This window comes from Pieris rapae, chromosome 18 (genome assembly GCF_905147795.1).
Source record: "Pieris rapae chromosome 18, ilPieRapa1.1, whole genome shotgun sequence".
Lineage (NCBI taxonomy): Eukaryota > Metazoa > Arthropoda > Insecta > Lepidoptera > Pieridae > Pieris > Pieris rapae.
In genome coordinates, this window is record NC_059526.1 from 3,759,545 (window position 1) to 3,777,587 (window position 18,043).

The 18,043-nt window shown below is 33.3% G+C and overlaps 1 protein-coding gene across 17 annotated transcripts in view; it reads right to left on the reverse strand.

The window, feature by feature from the left end:
* Nucleotides 1-681: 681 nt before the first annotated feature.
* Nucleotides 682-18,043, reverse strand: part of LOC110999612 (mucin-3A) — a 65,808-nt gene continuing 48,446 nt past the window's right edge. For 2 of the 17 annotated variants that reach the window (XM_022268750.2, XM_022268752.2), the window contains exons 4-15: nt 12,824-13,873; nt 12,575-12,697; nt 11,411-12,394; nt 11,220-11,333; nt 7,810-10,218; nt 7,365-7,613; nt 5,710-7,074; nt 4,974-5,640; nt 4,694-4,893; nt 4,208-4,483; nt 2,894-3,007; nt 682-2,228 (exon numbers count right to left, since the gene is read on the reverse strand). In XM_022268750.2, the coding sequence (XP_022124442.2) occupies nt 2,151-2,228; nt 2,894-3,007; nt 4,208-4,483; nt 4,694-4,893; nt 4,974-5,640; nt 5,710-7,074; nt 7,365-7,613; nt 7,810-10,218; nt 11,220-11,333; nt 11,411-12,394; nt 12,575-12,697; nt 12,824-13,873 (7,629 nt within the window). In that variant the 3' untranslated portion in view covers nt 682-2,150. The remainder of the gene's footprint in view (nt 2,229-2,893; nt 3,008-4,207; nt 4,484-4,693; nt 4,894-4,973; nt 5,641-5,709; nt 7,075-7,364; nt 7,614-7,809; nt 10,219-11,219; nt 11,334-11,410; nt 12,395-12,574; nt 12,698-12,823; nt 13,874-18,043) is intronic. The other 15 variants (XM_022268763.2, XM_022268755.2, XM_022268753.2 and 12 more) reach the window with 15 other exon arrangements.

An 18,043-nucleotide genomic window follows, 5' to 3' on the forward strand; every position in this document is an offset into this window, starting at 1 on the left:
TTCTTTAGCAAATTCTTTATTCAAACATTTAGATTTATGTTTTAAGTAGGCGTTACGATAAAGTATTACAATACAACTCTAGCATCGAGAGGGTCTATGGACGGCGTTATCACTTAACATCAGGTGAGTCCGTTTGCCCCCTGTTCAATAAAAAAAAATGAACTCATATTACATAGAGACTATCAATGCTCTTACAGGAGCTGAAGGAGTTATGAAACTAAATAATTGCAAAAACAACTAGGTCGTACGTCGGTCTGCATTTTACTTGAATCTTAGTTTTATCATCAGACATGGATACAGAATATGAAATCCTACCCCTGTAAGCGTCCGTTATTCTATAACTGAGCGTTTTACAAGACACTGCCGCGTTACATGGAACAGGCATCCCACTTAAGTACTTCGAACCAATTCTACGATTTAAGAGAGAGCATACGAATTCTTTAAAGACCAGCAGCACACTTGCGAGCTTTCTAGTTGTGCTCATGGGCGGCACTTAACATCAAATTGTGAGCCTCCTGCCTGTTTTTTTACTGTCAATACAGTAAGGTGACCACAGCTTTTATAACTTATGTACATTACCTATATATGTATACAATATTTCCTCATGAAAAGGTAAGTCTATAGTATTACTTAGGAAAAAAAATACAAATACCTTGTTATAAATTTATTATATTTTACAATAATTATATTCACAATTTATTAATTATATCAATAATTTACAAAACAAAGCTGTAGGCAGTGAAAGGTTATAGAAGCCTTTTTATTCAGTCGTATTTTAAAAATAGCAGATTCAGAAATATATTTTAATACACAATATACCCGCTTATAAAAACTAACTAAAATTAAAATTGTTCCAGCACTTTAAGCGATAACTTACTTATAATATAGTGATATCAATAAAATATTACTCTCGCAAAAATAATAAAGATTTCAAGCTTATTTTAAAAAATATAGCCATGTAGCTAGTTTTAGAATGTAAGCTTCATCAAGAAGCAAGACCGAGAATGATTCAGAGACGAAACTTAGCCCTAGGTATAACTCCCGTGAGTCAATAACGTATTGGATTTGACTTACGGGAGTTACCGCGCTAGGCCTCGACTATGAATTCGCTCTTGAAGTGTCGGTCTTAAAAATACCTATAATTACCGCGACCGTAGAAAAATAAATACAAGGATCGCTTAGCTTATAATTCAAATAAATAAAAGCACAAGAACATAGCTTAAAAGCATGTGCAAAATGGCACCAGACTTAAAAATAGGGGAAAATCTTAGATTTTGCTACAAGTCACTAAGACTCTATGGAATGTCCAATACATTAGTATTAAACTGTCTAGATTTATTAAAAAGCAGAGATTTACTAAATAAATATCAAAATCTGTTAAAATTAAAAATGTGAATTCACGTCAATTTGGAATAGGGTCTCATAGATATCTAATTAATTAAATTAAAAAAGGGTCGATAAAATAAATCGTTCGAAGTCAAAAAATATTCGAAATAGTGACGTTAAATGATATTTCGAGAAGAATCGAAACTACCAGAAGCTTTGGAAATTAGTAAGGAACAATGGTAAGATTCAAGATCTAGCCTGAACTGTCTTCCGTATGTCATACGCATGTCAGACTTTTCGCTAAGGCTTTGAATCCCTACCATAGTTGTAAAGGGCACGTTGTTTGGTCGAAAAGTGCATAGTGCATATTATACACAAAAAACTAACAGCATCAATATCCTTACAAGTAAACACAAAAGTTATTACAACTTCTTAATGCAAATAAAATTTTTAAAAATGATAACTCCCACATTATCTACAGTTTCCTTATTTTATAGGAACGTTCAGTAGAGGAAATGAGTAGAGTAAGATAAGCTATGCTTAAATATTAATAACACACCATTGCCCTGACATTGGCTAATCTACGTAATAAAGGAAATATTTTCACTAATTTTTATTTAAAATTAATTAATAGAGTTACTATATGTCAAGTACAATTCAGTCCTGATTATTTCGAGCCTGATTCGTTACAACTGTCAATTGAAATTTGAAAATGGAATTTGAAAACATTCCCTTTACAACACTATATACAACGCCTATATACATCACTCGCAACACAGTGCGTACTATGACACTTTCGGAAAAGTTTCGAGTCCATGCTTAGATTATCCCGAGCCTCCGGATCCATTCGTGTAAGTGTTTTGTCCCGCCCTAAACACGTTCTGGACTGTTTGGGCGGCGCCCTGAAAGTATAAAGAATTTTTAAGTAACTTATAGGTAGGTATGTAATATTTTATTATTTTTTAGAGATTAAATAGAAATATTTGATTTTCATAGAAATTCGAATATAGAGGGTTATTTTAATGATGTTTGTTAATGCCAATTATAATTGTTATTTTGATTATTAGTTCTGATCCTGAAAATAAATACACATGAAACGCGGGAATCAACCAATTATAGTCACAAATTTTGTTTTGTAGCGTTGTCGTATTGTCGTATCTATATAAATCGCTGAAAGGTTTTGTATATTAAGAGAATAATTGAGTAGCTTATAGCACATTCTGACATTATTACTATAAATATTTAATGAACGAAAATATTAAATAACTAAAATAAACTGAATGAGGTAACTGCATAAATTAAAATACAATTAAAAGTTATTTTTAATAAGCCCAAGTTTTTATATGTTTTGTTGCCATAGCCTCATATAAATTAACTCTATTAAATAATATGTAATATTTACCGAGTTTCACAAAAATATTTATCGATCAAATAGACGGACTGCTGAAGAATAACCGAGCTTCTGGCAGTTTTTGTCGGAAGAACCTAGTTCTGATGGTAACTGATAGTTCACGATTCAACTTTGAGATTGTTCTCTGGAATTTTCACACTCTGTGAAAATAGTTACCTGAATTGCCGCTCCTAAGAACTGTGAAAATGCCCTGGTAACGTTGATCGCTGCGGATACTAACTGACCTCTGCCAGGAGGCTGTTCCACAGCACTAGGAGGCTCCAAAGGAATCTACCAGCGAATGATGTGTTAATTACATTAGCACATAAAAATCACAGAAGCTACGAGCTTTGATATTTGTTTCAAATTTGCAAAAACGTGTAAAACAGAAATTGTTTCAAATTGAATTTCCAAATTAAATTAATTGAAAAACTAAATAACATATACTTTTGACGTATTATAAAAGAAAAGTTATATGTTCTATTCTTTTTTCAAATAGATGTTTGAAATTTGAAACACATAGCAGTGATGGATTTGTGCAATGAAGTAAATGAAATGGAAAGTGCATGCAAGGTTAGTAAACATTCATAGCACACTATGTACATAATAACATGAAACATTAATATTTTTAACACAAAATAATTAGAAATTAATGTATTATACAAATTTGTCAAAGAAATACAATAGATTAAGGTATAAATAATGTTAATATTTTTCATATTTACAACAACTTCCATGAAAATCGTATTTTTTTTATTAATAGATTTAATTGAAAATATTATGAACCACAATTAATTTCTACAATCTAGTAAAATATTGGAAATAAGATTTGTTATTATAGCTCCAATGAATTCAGCACAAGCATTAAAATACATAGAAAAAAAGAATTAGACAGTTAGAAATTAATTGTACGATAATTTTACTCACCGATCTTAAAAAAAAAACACTTTAAAATAGCTCACACTGATTCTGAATGAATGTACTAAATATACACATATAATATCCAACAAATATCTCAATTTTTAAAATTATATTTATATTGTACAAAATCATTTATATGTAGTAACATACACTTGAAAATGTAATGAATTATAATCAAAGGTGTAGGTGAAATATCTGTGCAAAGAAAGTTAGTCACATGATTAAAAGGTCAAATTTAAATAAATAAATACATTTTTAATCACAAAATAATTAAAACGAAGCGTAATGTTTATATACAACTATTGTACATGAAACACAGGTTATTCATATGTTAAACGTAAAATACTGTAAGTATTAACATAAAATCCGCAGTAATGTATTATCTCTGTGTGAGATAATAATAATAATAGTACTAGTATTTATCCATTATAAGCTCCATATAAACATTCTATTTACAAATAATTACAAATGTACATGTTCAAACTAAATACTTGATTATAATTTAATATGTGTGTCTCCAACACCTCAACCCCAATTACATAAACTAAGTAAAAATGACGGAGAACCCACTCTGTTTGCGGGCCTTTCATCTGCATTACCAACGAAAGGCCCTGAGCCGAACCAGTTCACTCTAGAACTGGTTGCTGACGCTGATTGCGCTGGTTGGTTTCTAGTTGGCGCTGGTCTGGACTGCCTGGGACCTTGCGATCCTGGAGCAGTATCTCTCCACTGTTGCCACAGCCAACTTAATCCATCCAAAATAGGCCTTCGTGGCGCAGGAGGGGGCGGAGGGGGAGTTGTCGTCCGCCTAGCCTTCGGCGTCACGACCACTTGATTGAGTAATGCCTACGATGTTATATTAGTTCTAGATAATACCTATATGATGTGTTATATATTTAATATGTAGAAATAAGTTATCTCAAAGCTTAGAAAAGTATAAGTTTAAATGAGTGAGGTCAGACAAGCATAGGTAAGTTACTCGCATGAATGCGAAGTGAAATGTGATTGTTAATACTCGTCCTCTAATTAAGAAGAAAGAGAAAAGTTAGAACTAACAGCAAGGCGAATTTGTTCGTCCAAAGAACTTGCCGTGGTTGGACCGAAACCTTGCTCCTTCAGTAGAGCCGCAAGCAAAGCATCGTTGCTATTCCCATACTCTGTGCTTAGTGACATAGATGGTTTTGTCGATTCTGACATCATTCCTGCTGGTTGCGTTTTTTGTATTAATTTTTTCAATGCTTCATCCGATGAATGTCCTATAATCGTACACAGTTAATTATATTTTGAACTAAAGCTCTAAAGTTATTAAAACTATTTCAAAGTTGATTAATTTTACCTGTTATAGCCAGTTTACTTCTCACGGTTGTCGTCTCTTGAGCATCTTGTAGTTTTATTAATGTTTGCAATAGTTTCGCATCATCCTGTTCATTTTTTAAATCGTCTTTAACAGCTATTTGTATGCCATAAGGTACCGTTGATGTTGGAGTTCTCTGGGTAGCTTGGGTGGGTGCAGGTTTCTGTGTTAGAGGATCAAAGGGTTCATTCAGAGGTGATGGTGAAGCAAGCAAATTTGATAAAAGGTTTAGATCATCGTTTATGCCTTGTGGAATATTTGGAAATTGTGCACTCACGGTTGTTGTAGGTAAAGTTGGTATATTGAATTTTGAAGGATCTTGACCAGTTGCTTTTAAAAGTGCTTGTAATAATTTTGTATCTTGTTCGAATTGTTTGATGTCATCTTCTATAGATGGAATATTTTGTCGAGGTGTTGTTGTCACTCGTGTCGTTGTTGGTTTTGTTGTTGGTCTTGGTGTTGTAGTCGCTTGTGTCGCTGTAGTAGTTGGTCTTGATGTAGTAGTAGTTGTAGTCATTACCTTTGTTGTTCCTACGTTTTTGCCAACTTGAATTTCATTTAAACTTCGTTCAACAGCTAATGCAATTACACGGTTGGCCAGTGATGTTTCTGGGTCTTCATTTTTAGATTTCGTACTAAGCACAGATTTCTGAAAACGTACGTAAAATTATAATTCTAAGAACCAATTAAATTGAAAATTTCTGAATTTACAACATACCAAATTCTTTAAAAAGAGAAGGTCCTCTTCGTCTGAATATGTGGAGCTACTAGGAATTTCAGTGGTCACAGTGGGTCGATTAACTGTAGTGGATTGTGTTCTTACATTAACAGGTCGAAATGTTGTAGATATTCCAATATCTTCTGTGGTTGGCTGTAAAGTGGACACAGTAATAATTTGGGACCTAACAGTTGTAGTTGGGGTGAATTGCGTAGTTGTGTATACTGGTCTAACGTTGAATGATGTAGTTGATTTTGACTCCATCGATGTTGTCAATGGATTTGAAGCTATTCTTACATTAGATGTCAAACCAGATATTACGGGCATATCTCCACCATTTTTGTTTCCAGTAACTTGAAGTAATGCTTGTAATAGTTTAGTATCTTCTTGGAGTCTTTTAACATCTTCATTAATTATTGATGATGTTGTGGTTTCTGTTGTAGTAAACTGTGTTATTGGTACAGTACTTGGTGGCAGAGTAGATGTTGTTTGAAGCGTTGTAGTCGCGATGCTTGGTTTTAATGTAGTTATGACTGCTTTAATTCCATCTAGTGAAGGTAGGTTGAGAGTGGCAGGGTCTCTACCAGTGGCTTGGAGTAATGCTTTTAATAATTTAGTATCTTCTTCGAACTGCCGGATATCATCCTCAATAGAACGAACAGTCGTCGTCAATGGTCTCGTTTTAGTAATGAGATTATTGTTGCTATTTTTACCTTGACTAGTTGCCATTAACAGCGCTTGCAATAACTTAGCATTCTCTTCTTGATTTTGTGCTGTATTGAACTCCGATATTTTTTTTGGATTACGATCGTTAGGTAGTGTTGGAGGACTCGGTTGTGTTTGAAACACGGTATTAGTAGCACTACCAATAGGTACAGATGTTGCTACTGGTATTCGGTAAGTAGTTTGTGCAGTTGTAGTAAATTCAACATCATCATTATTTATTTGCAATTCGGGTAGAGAAGTTGTGGTAGCAGCAGTGGTTTGGTCTGGTGTAAATGTTGTACGATCATTGTTTAAATCTGTTAATGTGAAGTTCTGTGCTTCAGTGGTTAGTTCAAATTCATTCATAAAAATAGGAGTTGGTGGTTCATCGATTACTTTTTCCGAGTTGGTTACAGGTGTTGCAATAAATGGCTCTGTTGTGGAAGTTGCAACAGTATTACTTTCTATATTCATTTGTATTTGTGGATTAGGTGTATTAACTTCAGTTGTTACCGTTGCTACTCGCGTAGTTTTAGGAGTAGCCAGTTTTAATACGTTAGTTTCTTGTGTAGAGGGCACAGTAACATCCTCAATAGGGATAAATTTAAAAACAGTATTTCCAGTTCCGTCATTAGGTTTTTCAGTACGTATTTGTTTAGTCTGTAATGTTAATGACAAATGTTAATATTTTTTCAAAGTAATTATATAGAGCATTTAAAAAAATAAAATCGAGATAAACATTACAATAATCATGTCATTTAAATGTGTTACATTCACTTCCATCACCACTTACCTTCTACGAAAACCAATGTTAGAGTATTTATAGTATGTTAAAAATCATTAACATGCATAATCTTAAACGATTAATACGATAAAATCTATAACTTATATATATTTAGTCTGATATGAGCCAAGCTATGTAATGATGTGGACGTAATTTATGATTATACCTCCGGATCAATATCCAGTGTTAATATTCTTGGTTCAGGAGTTGAACTTGTCATTGAAGATATGACCATTTCCTCTTTAGTCGCCAAAGATATACTATTAAGCAGAATCTCATCAACAGAAGGTAGCATTGTAGTTGTGCGCAAACTTAAAACATGCGAGGCAGTGCTTTTTTCAGCAGGTGGCAGTGTGGAGGTAGTTGTTATACCCAATGAACTGCTATCTTTTATATTAAGTGCCGATGTAGGTATCTGCAATTATGAAATAATATGTTATGCCTCGCAATGTTATTGATAAGCGTTTTGTGTCCCAAAATCATGCAAAGCCTACGAAAATTCGAACCTTCACCAATACACCTTCTATATTAAGTTGTCTATGTAGTGTAATTGAATAAGGAAAATAAGCACCAAAGCAGAGCACATAAGCTAAACAACATAAAATCAATACCATTACTTGCAGGTTATTTACAGTGTCGGTGGTTAAACTGATTTCCTTTTCGTTATTTGGTATGTCTGTGGATATCACAGTATTAGTGGAAACTCGGATTGGGTTAGACTGTGGTCTGACAATGGCTGGAATATTATGGATAGGGCTGTATGGATTTTTTAGACTCCATGGACTAATTGGTAGTACGTCAATTTTTTGCATGATTTGTGGTACTCGAGTTCCGTTCGGAAACTTGCGTATTATTGTGTTATTTGGTAGTACGCCGTAAATGATGTATGGACTTGCTTCTGTTAATGCTTCCAGTGGGTTATCGTTAGGGTCTTTACGTACCACTGTATTGTTAGGAAGTATTCCAAAAATAACAAAATCTTTTTTTGGAATTGACGGTCGAGTGGCCACGTTTAGCATATTGCTGGTTGTTATAAAATCTGCTGATTTGCTCTCATTCATGACTTTAGCTGTAGTGGTTTCAATACCTGATGTCGATGTGTCTTCTACGTTTGTCATAACAGTTGTATCAACAACAATTCTGGCTTCTGCTATTCCAGTTGTAGTTTCAAAATTACTCGTTGTTGTAGACGCAAGTTCCAGCTTTTCATTTTCTATTTCCTTAGAATCAGAGGTTGTTACAATATCTTCAGACACTGTAGTGGTAGGTACTGAATTGGCAGTAGTAAAAGCATCAGCAATTTCGCTAACAGTTTTTGTAGATGATTCGTCATTTGTAAAAATAATACCATTTATGTTTTGAGTTGTAAGGTCAAAGTCACCGTTGAGGTTATTCAAAAGGGACAAAGTTGATGTATAAGGTACGGTTGTTGTGGAACTAAAGGAACTTTCAATAGAGTCCAGAGTAGTTCGTTCAGTAAAGTCAGGTCCAGTGGTCGTAAAGTTCATTGTATTCATTATTTCGGTCAGACGATTAGAGAATGAAATTTTGGGTTTATTGCGAATACCAAGAGGTGGATTTGAAATTTCATCAGAGTGAATACGTAGGAGATCCTCAATCATTTTTAAAACTCGGGCTTTTTTAGATAATACCCATAATTGTAGTTGTGATACTTGACTTGGATCTTCCAATACTTCACTATCATCTAATTGGTTAAAAGACAACAGTTTGGCTAAAGAGGGGGATTCAAGTTGGATATTTGAAGTCTCTGTAGTAATATCTCTTAAAGGATTAAGGATGGATAGGGTAACTAGTTCCTCATTAGTAGGGGTTTCGTCTAAATTCTCTATATTATCAACCGTTACTCTCGCGGTAGTAGACGTGGTATCTTTAAGTGTATTGGTTAAAACGTTACTTTCAAATCTTAAGGTATTATCTGATTCTGATTCTAAATTTTGTACATTTTCTAACAAATCAAAGCTATTTACAGGTGTAGTGCCTTCAACATCTATTTCAGTTTGTGAATTTAGAAGCGTTTCAGTATTTACAATTGATTCTCCGTCGCTAACATTTTGGAGGATTTTATTATGAATATTTGAACTCTCATTTATATTTATTTCAATGTTTGCAGTATCATTAATATCCTCCAAACTGTAAGGAGTAGTCATATAAGCAGTGCTATCTTCTTCTACTTTTGAGATATTATTAATAGCGCCGGGGATCAAAGTGTTCAACAAATTAGTCATACCTACTGATAATTTAGATTTACTTTCATCGTCCATACTATCGATAATACTTCTAATATTATTTGATAACATGCTTGTTAGTCCAGTAGATACAACTCCATTATTAGATAGTAAAAGATCTGATATACTGTTATATACCATTGTTGATTTGTCAGTCGATGTCAAACGAGAAGTGGGCATAGCCGTTGGAGAGTTTTTACTTGTCGATTCAGTTTCGGTGTATAAAACCTTTATAGCGAATGGTTTTCTCGCAGATATAGGAGTAGTAGGAATTGGAATAGGAACAGTTTTGGGTGAGGTAAAATAACTTGTTTTCTCATCTTCTGCTTTTAGTGACGGTGTAACATTGTCCCCAACCAGCAAACTGTTAAACACAACTGGTTCAGTGGTTTTTACAAACTTAGCATTTGTGTTTAAATTATCCTTTGATGTTACCGATTCCTGAGTTGCAAAGCCTGTGACAGTATTTACATTAACGTTACTACTCACGCCATCAAGTGAATGCATTATATTGATTTCGTTGATATTTTTTGGTAATGTTTCGGCTGTTGTTGATATTCGAGGCTTGGGCGTTGACGTGAGTATTTCAGCCAAAGCATCGAATATAGACACTGTTACTGATGGTGAATGTTGTGATACTTCAACGTTTAATACTTGTAAAGGTTTGGCCAAGCTCTCGGAAAGCCTCAAATCAGCTGAAGACAATGGGCGACGGGTTTTTGTGAAGGCTATAGCATTCATATCAGGCCCTAATTGTATTTCTTCACCCTCTACCTGAAATGAAATGTGTTCTCACCCATGAATATAGAAAAAAGAGTAAATAGTATTGTATTTATAAAGATACCGAACGTGCCAAGAAAGACAGAAATATAGAAATTACGTGCAAAGACCAAAGCCTCTTTATTCATAAATGAGGAAAATTGATTTTTGCCATTTAAGATTAAAACAATACAATGTTAAAAAAAAACAATATTTAATGTCGACAAAAATGTTAGTGGAATGATATTATTTTACATGATTCTATTAATATTAATTTGTCTACCGCACCGCATTGAAATTACATGTTTTAATCTGTAATTTGAATGCGGATATACTAAACTCAAAGATACTCAAAAAGACTTGAGAAATGGTATTAAATACAATTTAAACCGTCTCTTTGATATACCTTATATGCTAAACATTAAGAAGTAAACTAAATGCTAAAGTGAAGATGATGCGATGATTTTTCTAAATATTTTCATTAACCAGCTCTATGGATGATTCGTGAGTATATGTTGGTGAGGTGAAGTTCATTCTTGTCATTATTTCCGGTGTGTTATTGGAATAGTCATTCCCGAACAATATTGGATCTTCGACGAACTGTGTGTACTCGTCAGTCACGAAGAATTTCTCCCATGCCTTTAGCAATAAGAAACTTCTCGTTACAATAATTTAACTCCAACTATTTTTATGTTAGTGTATTAGTATTTATGGAAATTGATATGGGAACGATTAGAAACGATCACTCGAACCAGTAGAAAAAAAAATACTTACATTGTTTTCGATAGTACTGTACAATACAGTGAATTCAGTCAAAAGTGATCATTGCTAAACCATAACATACAATATTAGTACATTAAAAATAAAAAAAATATATTTTCATAAAGGGGATTTGGTCAATGAAGTCAGTCTTTACATATTTTAGGGTTAACGTAATGCGCTGTACATAAAAAAAATAAGTAATAATAACTATTATGTTATGTTATTTGTAAATATGTAGTGAATGTGCTACTTACAGTTGCTGATGGTGTTACAGTAGGAACTGTGGGTTTGTAAAAAGGCCTATCTAAATATGAACCTCTATATTTTGAACTAAACTTATGTTTTGGTTTTACAGGTTCTTGTGATATCTGAAATTGTTGCGTTAATTATGTTGAAGTTTTTGTGTAGTTGTTGTTAAAATGTATGACTTGGCATAAATACTTACGCTATTTGCAGGACTTTCTGTTGTCTTGGAAAAGGTGTCTCCGTACTTTCGAACATTCCGGTCTTTACTTTTGAAAATAACGGAAGGAGTATTTGTTTCTTGATCTTTACCTTTTTCTTGTTTACGTGCGTATTTCCTGGTTTTAATATTTCTTATTGCCGGTGTTGCCGAAGTTATTGCTTTTTCGCTTTGCATATTTTCTTTGTAGTTAGCGTGATATTTTGGTGTCGTTACGTCCGTGTTAATAATTAACTTATTTTCACTTTCTTCAGCTTTATTAACAATCTCATTTTCTGTACTATTTTCTTGCGATTCCTTACTGTTCAGTACGGGAGCAGTATTTTCAATAGAAGGTTGCAGTTTATCCGATAAACCTGGGCCATTGAGATAAGTAAAAATTAAAGGCATATCTGCAGAGTTTCCAACTTTTTTATCTGCTATCGGAGTTTCGGTGTTTTTTTCTACATAGCTAGTTTCTGTCATATACAATTTTGTGTTATTTCTTAATCGGGAATAATATGTTGTATTTGGTAATGTTCTTCGGGCTTTAAAATTACTTCCTGATTGTACACGATCGTGTTTACGATTTTCATTTAATGGTATTACAGTGATATTTTTGTTTACGGGATCGTTTTTACGAGAAAAAAGTGAGGAGCGTATGACCTGCTTTTTTGGCAGCGAGTCCAGTCGCTTTGTTTTCAAAGTAATGTCTGTCATTGATGGCTCCGTTGAAGATTTAATTCTTTTGCTGAATTTATATGGATTTTCAAGGCTAGGTCTTGATGCATAACTTATGTTTTCAGTTGTCGATTTAGTTACATTTGGTTTTTTACTTCTGGATAAGTAAGTGCCACGTGGACGAAATGGAATAGATCTAGGTTTAGGTGCCTCAGATGTTGTAGTCGTGGATGTTGAACCTAATGATAAAGCTTCTTGTTCGTCAGCTTTCTTATTTTTTTCTTCAATTCGCAACTTTTTACGAAGCTGAAATATACAATTTAATTATTTATATATACATACCCATTAATTTATATATTTAATATCTTAACCTATATTAATTATATGTAATTGGATCAACGCCAATTCTAAGTATAGTCAAATAGGTTAATAACTATTCCATAAGAATTATGTAATGTTTAGTTAAGTTAAACAAGTTTTGTTTACCCGAGAGTTTTTGTCAGTGCCAGGGTCCGTAGTGTTGGTTTGAAAAGATAGTGCGTGAGTGTTGGAATCTTTATGTGATGCTTTCACTGACAAACTCTCGCCAATAGAAGAGTTTGTTTGTGTCTGAAAATTTAAAGTGACATATTATATTATTAAGTATTGATAGGAATACTGTCAACGAGCTGTGATTGTTAATATATGTAATAATCTTATGAAATTTTAAGACGTTACATATTTCTTAATACTAACCGCATTTTTAGCTTGTATAATAGCTTTAAAGCTCTCTGGGTAGTTATCATCCTCGTTTATTTCGTCCGACATTTTTGAATTACTTTTAACTTCAGAAGATTTGAAATAACCGTTACTTCTTGTGATTGGTCGTCTTACGACTTTCGAGGATTTAAGTGTACTCGATCTTAATACTGATTCCGTGCTTGTTTGAAATGTGTTCTCAGTCGCTTTAGAAGTTGTTGAATTTGTTTCGCTGTATTCGGGTTCACTAGTTATGTCATTTCTTTGACTAGATTTTTCTACTTCATTTAAAGGTGTTATACCCACTCCAGTTATATTTGTATCTGTTTCCAATGTTCTTGATTTGTACCTTAATTTCCTTGAATTTCTTCCATCGCTTATTCTCGCAATTGTTGTTTGTTTAGCTGCTGCAGTGAACGTATTTGTAGTACCTGCAACTTCTAAATCAAGAGCTCTTGAATTTGTCCTTGTATTTATTCGTCCTCGAGGTCTGATTTGTTTAGTAGCTTCCACAGTGCTTACGGTCGAACTTCTTCTTCTGAACTGATTAGATGGTGCAGTAGCCCCAGTAGGAAGAATTTCATTTGTCTTTATTATTTCTGACCTAATTTCAACACTTCTAGGTGGTAACGTCGCAGCAACTTGATTTGAAGAACTTTCTGGTTGATCATTAAAGGGAGTGGTAGTAGGCGTATATTTTCTTCCATTTCCACGGGACCGTCCTCGAATTATACTCTCTCTACTTAAGATATTCTCTGTCGTTGCTTCTTTTGCAATTGTTCTAGATCGAGATCGGATACTTGATCTCCTGGATTCAAATGGTTCATTTTGTCCCGATTGCGCTTGAATTTCAACTTTAGGTGAAATATTATCTTTTTCTAGAGTCCTACCTCGGTTTCTTGACCTTACAGTGCTTAATTCTTGTGTTTCTTCTCTTCTTTTTATGCTTCTTGATCTATACGTCGGTATGTTTTCTTCAGTTTTATTCAAATTATTTGCACTTCTATCAGTAATCGTTCTTCTGCTTGTTCGAGATATGCCTTCACCCTGAAACGAGATAATAGTGGAATTATTATTGGTTATAATTTAATATAAAAGCAATCTCTTAACAGCCAGCTCATAAACCCTCATAATTTTTAATTGTGCTACAATTTAACGGCTTGCCGATAACTGTAGGCTTATGATGGGTGTGGGGTACTCACAATTATATTTATTTGTTATGTATCATATTATAATGGGTCACTAATACTAGGTACATTAGTAAAACAATGAAAGTACATTGCAAGTTAAACAATAGTCAGGAATTGATGTGGATACCGGAACGGTAACAAATCTATCTTGCTCAGTGTTCTTATGTAATTATTACATATTATTCAGCAAATCTTCAAAGCGAAGAGTTCTCCATAAATTATTTTTTTGACATCAATAATATTAATAAATTATATTCTTTAATATATTAATTCTTTAACTTAAACAATATTTAAAAAGAGAAAAGAATGAATTTCCCAGTTAACGTATTCAAACATATGAATTACAGTGGCATAAAACTATGTCAAAACTAATCGGTCGATAATGACGATTTTGCAACAGTCAGTTAAATGAGTGTCCATCCGTAAAATAAGGTTGATATGTTCAAACTGCGAATAATAGTAAGTAGAGCGTAAATATAAGTACTAAGATATTAAACAAGAATCAGACGTATCTAATATCTTATAAAGATAGATATAGATAGATAGATACAGATAATAGATACTGATTAGATAAGTTGCATGGAGCAATCAGTTGCTCTGTATTAAATATTATAAGGAAAAAAATTGCTGCAATATATTTCTTTACGAAAAGCGTGTGTGTGTTATTATACAAATTGAACCAAGTCATGCTTGAGTAATATTTTAAGAAACTTTGCCCTTAAATACTTCTGTAGTAAAATCAACACCTTTCGTAGGTACACACTTCCTAACCGACACTTTATACTTCAACGGAATAATGAGTACAGTACGTAAGTACTAAGTAAGGGCACTAGGACTAGCCCTTCGGCGTCAAGTCTGATGCCTAAGGCCGCAACTTTAGGGGATAACACAAGGCTTTGCAACAATAGACTTTATGTCTATGTACACATTTAATAATCGCTCGTACGGTGAAGAAACACATTATGAACCGAAACTTAAATGCCTTAGAAGCTAGTCGAAGGCTATTCACCTACTTGACCATTCGATAAGGCAAATGAACAAAAAGTAGATACGGGAACAAGGCAGAGACCTAAAACAGGAACTAATTTTAGGTTAATTGAAAAGTTCGTTTAACACGAAAATTTCAAAGGTAAAGTAAAAATTTGCGCTGCTATGAGAAAATTTTCGCAGATATTTTTCATAAAACTCTAGGGCTTTTGTCTCTCGCCTGCAAAATCTGCATTTAATAAGCCTCGGGCCAAATAGTAGCTGGATAACTTAACCACGAACTTTCGACGGCCGGAACTAGGGTGTGCATGCTATAAAAAAGTTTTGGGTTTAGTATCAGTTAAAATTTTCTACGGGGTGGTTAGATGACCTCATGTTGGGCTAGGATATGCAAGGCTAAATCGTAACCCCTATTAATATACTACACCATTATAATTACACTGTAATGCCTAAAGTACTCATTTGTCTGCTATTGAATTTTACTTAATCTAAAAGAGAGATTGTGTAATTAAACTAATTTATTATTCTTGACGAGGTAAAACAATATCGCTACAGCAAAAGGCAGTATATTATATTTTACATAAATATGACCCCAAACAGGACCACGAAAACTTATGATGATGATTCTTTACTACACATTAGTTGACCTTCATCTAACCTTTATATATCACAAAAGCCCTGACACACAGTGTCCTATTAAAGGTAAAGTGTTCAGTATCAGTGTCAACTGAAATATAAGATTTTGTTCAAGTATGCGTTAAATTGATCATTTTCAATAGTTTAACATGATTATTAAATAATATATATTCATGGACAATTAATATTATATTTCAAGCATCAAATTTCCAAACGATACACAATATTTATTTTTTATTTTTTACGGAACGTCACGAAGATGTGCAGAGTTTTTGTCGAAGAAATGGGAGAGAGTGATTGAGACAGATTGAGAGAGAGAGTGAGAAAGCAGATCGAGAAAAATACACGCTATTGGTTGATGTATTAGTTTAGTAGATATTCTGTCGCATAACGTCTTGTGCAGTAAACGCAGATATTAATTTATATAAATTATCATTAGCACGTACAGACTGTGTAAACAGTCTGAAAATAGAAAAACAAACATGGGGTGATCATATACTGGTACATGATCATCTATTGGGGCTTTTTCTTTAGTAATAATTAACTTACACAGAAGTTTCACTTCTGATGTACGCACGAACTTTTTCATTTTTTATTAATTAGAGTAGTGTGGATTACTCTGTTTCCGCACTTAAACGTAAATTTGGTCCCTTGCGCGTTGGAGATGTTTACTGACGAAATAAATAAAATTGGTCAAATGTTGTAAAAAAACATCAAACTATGGTCACCTGATCCGCCAGTCCTTGATCGCCTTTCACCCTATGACACTTAAAGACTTTTGCCTTTTATGACCATATATTTGTCACTGTTTGAGCCTGGGAACATTTTTTTGCCGAAAATGATAATATAATAAGAATGTTGTGTACTTGACCCTTAAAACTGTATATACGTAACGTGTTTCCGTTTTTAAATTTGCATGTATATGTACTTTGATTTATTATAAATTGTATTAAGGCTTCTCAATTTAAATTATATGTACTAAGTTAAATATATGTTAATATAGTGGTGGTCTACCTGCTTTGGAGGTCTAAATCCCGACTCTAAATACGTAATTCACATCATTTGTAGAAAGAAATCTTTGTAAGGAAACCGAAATAGTCGAAGTCAAAATGCTTCTTTTAATTTTTTTTTATATATAGCAAAGGATATCCTCTGTTGAAATACAGAGTTTTCCGAAGAAGAGAACTAATAAAAAACGTAAGTATACTTATGTACAATCAAAAACGACACTAAAAATAGATTAAGATTAGATAGATTAATTAAGTACTTAATACATTGAATGTTTTGATAAACGCATGATCTAGTTAAATAAAGTTTATTTTAATATCACAAAAAAAGAACTAAAATTTTGGGTATAGTTAACTTCGGGATATGGGCTTTTATGACGGTGTGCGCGCACATTGTAAAAAAAATTCCCTAACGCGCCAAAAGAAGTATAATTTCAAAAACGTATGCGCAGTTCTATGGATGGTCCAGATGCGGCAGAGTTTCTTCGTTCTTATTCAATGATAACAAGGATAGAAAAAATTGAATTTAATCTACAATAAATACTGAATAGATGGAACTGGGGTAAAGAGTTTCAGGGCCATTAACTTCTACAGTTATTGGTAAAACTGTTGAATTTTATTTCCTTTGAACGTAAAGCTATAGTTACTGATTTTTCGAACTTAAATAAAAACTAAAATATTTCTTTTTCATCCGTTCGTGACTTGCACCAGAACCTTGTGACGGACATCACTTACATCACACTGGCTAGACGTTACCCTTCTAACTGGTTGAATGTTACATAGCAATTTAGCCTTACACTTCTTAACCGCATTTTTAAATTTCGAATTATTTTTCGACAGATCTGTGCCACAGATCATAATATAATATAGACAACCAAATCGCAGCATATGTCGAGTTTCATCTAAAATTACCAGCACTGCACAATATCAGCTATCGGCCAATTAATATGAAGCGCTGCAATAATCTTGAATTACGATGTAAGCTCATAATTAATCATCATTTCGTTTTGAAAGTAATTTTTGTGCAGCATCGTGATATGTTTTTATCTCAAGGTATATGTAATATCCTTTTATATGTCAGTGGTAGATAGTATCATTGCTCTAGATCGTGACTGGATCACACATGCTCATGTGGAAATCAATCATATGTATCTCTTGTCTACAGTTCATGCTAATCAATGATTGAGAATAAAAAAAAATCGTTACCTAGATCATTTGAGTTCACAGTATTATTTAATATGGTTACAAAGATACGGATTGGTCAAATTCATGAATATTTTGTTATTTATTGTTAAATATTGTAGAATTGTTTGATGATTTGCTTTTTTTAAAAAGAGTAACGAGAGTTTTTAACGCCGGCTTTTTCTCTCGGCCAACACCCTCTGTCTTCTTTGCCA